We start from the raw sequence: 6,620 nt of genomic DNA, 5'->3' as shown, positions 1-6,620 counted from the left end.
TATCTTGCTCTGTCGCATTCGGGGAAAGCTGTAATCCTGGTCACTTATCTGCATTTGATTTACTTTTTGCAATTCTGGTCACAAAGAGAATTGACTCTCGTCTCTTCAACCAATGATTCATCCAACAACCATCCCAGCCAAAGGGTGGGGCAAATGGGTGTGGTGCAAAGGAAACCGCACCCCTCCCGAAACAGCCAATGGGACCTTGATGAGGGCGGGTCCTTCAGTTGTAGGCATGTGATTGGGGAATGACAAATTAGGTAAACCAATGAGCTGTGTGGGGCAGGGAACACAGTGAGAAGTTTGACAACACCAGGTTAAAGTCCAACAGGTTTATTTGGTAGCAAAAGCCACAAGCTTTCGGAGCCTTAACTCCCTTCTTCAGGTGAGTGGGAATTCTGTTCACAAAGTGGGGCAGGGAACGCCAGGAGCTTTTTAACAAGTCCAGTTTCTGTTGTTTGGGAATGTTGGACTCCACACTCTGCAGTTTGGTAAGAGGCGAGTCTCAGGGAAATGTGTGGAAAGATATAATTGTGTGAGATTTAAACTGAAGGGGAACTTTTAGAATGTTTGAAAAGTAGCTGACATTTTTCAATAGAACTTTTCTTTCTCTGGGTTTTCTGTGAGTTTTAAAATGGTGTTTCTGTTTTACTGGAATGTGAAGTTTGCTGCGTCTTACTTAATTCCTGTTGGTTTAAAATAATTGCAGTTGGTGCCACTCCCTTGTTAAACTGTGAAGTGAGTTTTGCACATTGAAAATTTGTCATGTCTTTGTGTGTTTGCATCACTCTCACTTTCCAACTCTGCACCTCTCATTCTGCAGCAGATTGGGAAAGAAGAATATAAAATGGAGAATGTTACTAACAGTCCATGGATCTGGGCATGGAGCCCAGAAAGGGATGGGCCCATTTTCACTATGATTCAGAACTGGAATCTTGTGGAATAAATTATCATGTGACTTGAGACAGAAATGCTTTGGACAAAAGGACAAAGCAAGACTGGAAATGATTCATTTGATGTGTCTCCCACATCCCTATCCCCCCCCCCTACACTGCCACATGTAATACCTCATATCATTGGAATGTGGGTGGGGGTGTTTGCCTGGGTGCTGTTCACTAAATCAGAGTATCGAGTATAAAAGTTGGCGTGTTATGGTAAGGTTATATAATAAGAAGTCTCACAACACCAGGTTAATGTCCAACAGGTTTATTTGGTAGCAAATACCATAAGCTTTCGGAGCTTGCTGCTCCTTCGTCAGATGGAGTGGTCTCTGTTCTCCAACAGTGTGTTTAATGTTCCCACCAACCACATTATCTGTACCTTTTTAAGACCTGGCTGGCTGTAGAGATTTGCATTCTAATTAGTATTCTGTAATGTGATTTCTGTGTCTGAGCACTGTTGGAGAACAGAGACCACTCCATCTGACGAAGGAGCAGCGCTCCGAAAGCTTATGGTATTTGCTACCAAATAAACCTGTTGGACTTTAACCTGGTGTTGTGAGACTTCTTACTGTGCTTACCCCGGTCCAACGCCGGCATCTCCACATCAAGGTTATATAAGGCATTGGTGAGGCCGAATTTGGAGTGTTGTGTACAGTTTTGGTCACCTAGTTACAGGAAGGATGTAAATAAGGTTGAAAGAGTGCAGAGAAGGTTCACAAGGATGTTGCCGGGACTTGAGAAGCTGAGTTACAGAGAGAGATTGAATAGGTTGGGACTTTATTCCCTGGAGCGTAGAAGAATGAGGGGAGATTTGATAGAGGTGTATCAGATTTTGATGGGTATAGATAGAGTGAATGCAAGCAGGCTTTTTCCACTGAGGCTAGGGGAGAAAAAAACCAGAGGGCATGGGTTAAGGGTGAAAGGAGAAAAGTTTAAAGGGAATATTAGGTGGGGCTTCTTCAGGCAGAGAGTGGTGGGAGTGTGGAATGAGCTGCTGGATAAAGTGGTAAATGTGGGGTCACTTTTAACATTTAAGAAAAACTTGGATGGGTTCATGGATGAGAGGGGTGTGGAGGGACATGGTCCAAGTGCAGGTCAGTGGGACTTGGCATAAAATGGTTCGGCACAGACAAGAAGGGCCAAAAGGCCTGTTTCTGAGCTGTAATTTTCTATGGTTCTATGTCCAGCATCTGACACTGGTGTCTGACACACCTCAAATGTAAAGTTCAAATAAGAGCTGTTAAGTTCCCTCTGGTTGCTGGGATTGTGCTGTTTGTGTCCTGAATCGCTGTGTGTCATTCAAATGACTCCATCTGACGAAGGGAGTTTGTCCACTCCATCTGACGAAGGGGCAGCGCTCCGAAAGCTTATGGTATTTGCTTCCAAATAAACCTGTTGGACTTTAACCTGGTGTTGTGAGACTTCTTACTGTCATTCAAATGGACATTCCAGTTTAACTCTTTGCTAACTGCGCCTCTTTAGTTTACAGATTGATTCTCCAGTCTCATCATGGGTTCCCCACTTTCTGAGTTGGAAACTAGTATGAAATCAATGATGTTGGTTTTCCACAAATATGCCGGCACGGATGAGAACCAAAGCAAGCTTACACTCAGCAGAAATGAAGCGAAGCAGCTGTTGGTTAAAGAACTTTCCAACTTCATGAAGGTATGTGATGGTGTAATGATACCTCGGACAATAACTCCCAGCATTGAGAACCTACCAGCCTGGCTGGCTGGGGTGGAAAGCTAAATGTCTCACAAGCTGAGGGTGGGGGGGAGGAGTGGGTGCTGCAGTGGTATGGTTCAGCACAAGGCTTGGCGGGGTGGGGGGAGAGGTTTGTCATGTAAACCCTTTGAGCTTGTCTTGTAATAAAAATAGAAAATGCTGGAACTACTCAGCAAGTCTGGCAGTGTCTGTGGAGAAGTTTAACAACAGCAGGTTAAAGTCCAACAGTTTGTGGTGAACCATTGTTGGTTCCCACCAGGAGTGCTGAGCCATGGTCTGGCCAGTACTATGAGTCTGTAGATATGTTACTGTTGGGGTTAGGGTTGGGCTGTTCTACCTGTTAATATAGTCCTCTGGTACACCCCAGTTGGCTCCATCTCCTGGGAGAGGTATAAAGGTCACTGCTCTGCCTGGTGACCCTTTAGTCTGGGATTGTATATTGTATATAGTAGCTCCATTATTGTTGGCAATAAAAGCCTTTATTTCCCGGGTACATCCTGCCTCCCGTGTGATTTATCGTGCATCAAGGTTTATTCAGCGTGTGTGGAGACAGAAACAGTTAACGAGCAGGACCTCCTGGCTCCACGATCAGCTGGGGTGGGGCTGGGCAATCCCGCTGCACCTTTTTTGGAGTTTGGCTTCCATTGTTCTGTCCCAGGTTTGTTGCTGTGCCAATTCTCCCCCCCGCTGCTCACTGTTAGTGAATGATAGAATGTTTTGAAGGCTGCACACTCTTATCAACTGTTCTGTTCCCGCAGACACCGACCGATCCCAAAGCCATGAAAGATATCCTGGATAAGATGGACATTGATGGCAATCAAGAGATGGATTTTCAAGAGTTTATTGTCATGGTATCTTCGATCACCATCCTGTGTAATGACTATCTCGTTCACTGCCTTCAAAAGAAGGGCAAGTAAAGGGATTGAAAATGTTGGCGCCATCCTGCTCTGATTACAAAATGTATACATTGAAATAAAAAAAGGTTCAAAGACCAAATATTGATCATGTTCTGTTTTGATCTTTTCTTCACTCTCCCTTTTGGAATCTGACAGGGGGGAGGGGGGAAGCTGGGGTGAGGGTCTTTTGGGGTTTGACTCCACAACAACTTTGCCTCGACGGAGGTCAAAGGGGCTTTGACTTCCCATCGTATTTGGGTGGAATGTCAGGAATTCCCAAACTGTCCAGAGTCACAGGGTTATAGCAGGAAAGCAGGAGACTCCCGTATTGTCCTGTGCAAATGGAGCCAATTTTGAGGATTGGATTAGCGATGACTGCCCCTCCCGCCGTCCGCACCAGGCTCAGATTGGGGGGAGGGGGGAGGGATATAAATATAAATTTTGAAATTGAGATGTGGGTCACTGCCAGACCATTTGAGAGGACACACCCACCAGGTATAGAGTGGCTCATTACTGACCTCCTGTTTCAGAGACATTGGTCTGGGATTCCTGTTCACTGTGGGTGGGAATGCTGAGAGAGGTGGAAAATCCGACGGGAGTCTCCGAATGGCCTTCACACCAGCGGGATTTCCCGATGCCATTGACGTAATGGAGGTCAGAAAAGGAATGAACCTCATTACCATACATTAACATATCATTAACGCATTTCCCTGCTGTATCATCACCCATGATTCGATTGCCCTTCCTGCCAATGGTGCCACCTTTATGGTTATCAGGACTAGGTGAGGAGAACCTGCTGAGGGCGCACGGGTAAGTACAGCCCCCAGGGTGGAGAGGGAGGTGCCCGGACAGTGGCCCTGCACTGGCCCCCTAGCACTGCCCCCTGTAGCAGTCAGAGACAGGGACAGCCCACATCTCTGGCACTCGGAAGGCAGCTGGAGATCAGCCACTGGTTCAGTGCGTGTCAGATAATAGAGTTGTTAATAATAGAAATAAAATACTGCAGATGCTGGAAATCTGGATTAAAAACAGAAAATGTGGGAGGAAGGACAATGGACGCAAATAACAGAGTTGAAGCCACCGGCACCATAAGAAACAGGAATAGGCCATTCGGCCCCTCAAACTTGCTCCACCATTCAATAGGATCATGGCTAATCCGATATTCATGTCCCTTTTCCCATAACCCTCGATTTCTTCATTATCAGAAATCTATCAATCTCAACCTTAAATATACACAAGGACTCTGCCCCACAGCTCACTGCGGCAAGGAGTTCCAAACACAACTGTCAGAGAGAGGAAATTCCTCCACATCTCCGTATTAAATTGGTGCCCCTTCATTCTGAGACTCTGCCCTCTGGTTCTAGACTCTCCCATGAGGGGAAACTTCCTCTCAGCATTTACCCTGTCAAAGCCCCTTAAGATTCTGATATGTTTCAATGAGATCACCTCGCATTCTGCTAAATTCCAATGAGACCCAACCTGTTTAACCTTTCCCCGTAAGACAATCCCTCCATACTGGGGATCATCCCAGTGAACCTTCTCTGAACTGCCTCCAATGAAATAATATCTTTCCTTAAATAAGGGATCAAAACAGCTCTCAGTTCTCCAGATGTGGTCTCACCAGCACCTTGTTTCGCTGCAGCAAAACTTCCCGACTCTTTTACTCCAACCCCCTTGAAATAAGGGCCAACATTCCATTAGCCTTCCTGATTACCTGCTGTGCCTGTGTGCCAGCTTTCTGTGTTTCGTACACAGGTACCTCCAAGTCCGCATTGTGTTGCAGCTTTCTGCAGCTTTTTTCCATTTAAATAACATTCTGTTCTTTTGTTCTTCCTTCCAAAATGAACAACTTCACATTTTCCCACATTATACCCCATTTGCCAACTTTTTGCTCACTTATTGAACCGATCAATATCTCTGTAAACTGTTTGTATCTCTCTCACAACTTGCCTTTCCACCTATTTTTCTGTCTTCTACAAACTTGGCTACAGTAAATTCACTTCCTTCCTCCAAGTCATCAATATATATTATAAACAGTTGCAATCCCAGCACTGATCCCTGTGGAACTCCACAGGTTACAGGTCGCCGACCTGGGAGAGAACCCTGTATCCCACTTGCTGTTTCCTGTCCATTTGCCAACTCTCTCTCCGTGCCAATAAAATACCCCAACATCATGGGCTCTTATCTGATGACTTAACCTTTTGTGAGGTACCTTGTTGAATGCTTTCTGGAAGTCCAAATACAACACATCTACTGATTCCCCTCTCTCCACTCTGGTTGGGACTCCCTCGTAAAACTCTAATAACTTACTCAGACACGATTTCCCTTTCATGAACCATGCTGATTCTGCTTGATTAGATTATGATTTTCCAAATGTGCTGTTCTTACTGCCTTAATAATTAATTCCAACATTTTTCCAGCAATAGATGTTAGGCTAATTGGCCGATAGTTATCCACTTTTTGCCCCTCTCCCTTTTTGAATACGAGTGTCACATTGGCAGTTTTCCAATCCTCCGGTACTTCTCCAGAATCGAAGGATTTTTGGAAAATGACAACCACTGCACTCACTATCTCTGTTAATACTTCTTTTAGGATCCGAGGATGCAAGCCATCTGGGCCAGGGGACTTAGTTGCTTTTAGCCCCATTCGTTTGTCTAATTCTCCAGGGATGGTGATGGTATTTTATTCCTCTCCGTATTTTTGAGTATTAATGGAATGTTCGAAGTATCTTCCACTGTGAAGACTGAATGCAAAATATCTGTTTAGCTCCTCCGCCATTTCCTTGTTCCCCATAACTCTCTCCCCAGATTCATTCTCTATGGGTCCTCTGTTCACTTTGAACACTCTCTTTGTTTTTAGATATGAAAGAAGCTCTTATTGTCAGTATTTATATTCCTCACTAGTTTATCCTCATAGTTTATTTTCTCTCTTTATTATCTTGTTTAGCCCTCTGTTGGGTTCTGAATTTATCCTGGTCTTTGGGACTATCACTGATTTTTGCCTCCTTGTATGCTTTTTCTTTCTACTTAATACTCTCCTTAAATTCCTTGGTTAGTCA

The 6,620-nt window shown here is 44.7% G+C and overlaps 1 protein-coding gene across 2 annotated transcripts; it reads left to right on the top strand.

The window, feature by feature from the left end:
* The first annotated feature begins 231 nt into the window (after window positions 1-231).
* On the top strand, window positions 232-3,668 carry LOC144486862 (protein S100-Z-like). 2 transcript variants are annotated; one of them, XM_078204883.1, is made up of 3 exons: window positions 232-385; window positions 2,424-2,606; window positions 3,425-3,668. In XM_078204883.1, the coding sequence occupies exons 2-3, from the start codon at window positions 2,451-2,453 to the stop codon at window positions 3,581-3,583; spliced, it is 315 nt and encodes a 104-aa protein (XP_078061009.1). In that variant the 5' UTR covers window positions 232-385; window positions 2,424-2,450; the 3' UTR covers window positions 3,584-3,668. The 2 variants fall into 2 exon arrangements, with proteins under 2 accessions (XP_078061009.1, XP_078061010.1); XM_078204884.1 differs by having other exon boundaries at window positions 379-491.
* Window positions 3,669-6,620: the final 2,952 nt, after the last annotated feature.

The sequence above is a fragment of the Mustelus asterias genome, unplaced genomic scaffold, assembly GCF_964213995.1.
Source record: "Mustelus asterias unplaced genomic scaffold, sMusAst1.hap1.1 HAP1_SCAFFOLD_495, whole genome shotgun sequence".
In the NCBI taxonomy this organism is placed as follows: Eukaryota; Metazoa; Chordata; class Chondrichthyes; order Carcharhiniformes; family Triakidae; genus Mustelus; species Mustelus asterias.
Note: the sequence above shows the minus strand (reverse complement) of the source record. Positions and strands in the feature narration are given on the sequence as shown.

What these genes read in the sequence shown, in the direction of transcription:
- LOC144486862 (XM_078204883.1), top strand. Translation starts at nt 2,451, where the DNA reads ATGGGTTCCCCACTTTCTGAGTTGGAAACTAGTATGAAATCAATGATG. An exon ending in AACTTTCCAACTTCATGAAG is followed by an intron (nt 2,607 to 3,424) that starts GTATGTGATGGT and finishes CTGTTCCCGCAG; the next exon opens with ACACCGACCGATCCCAAAGC.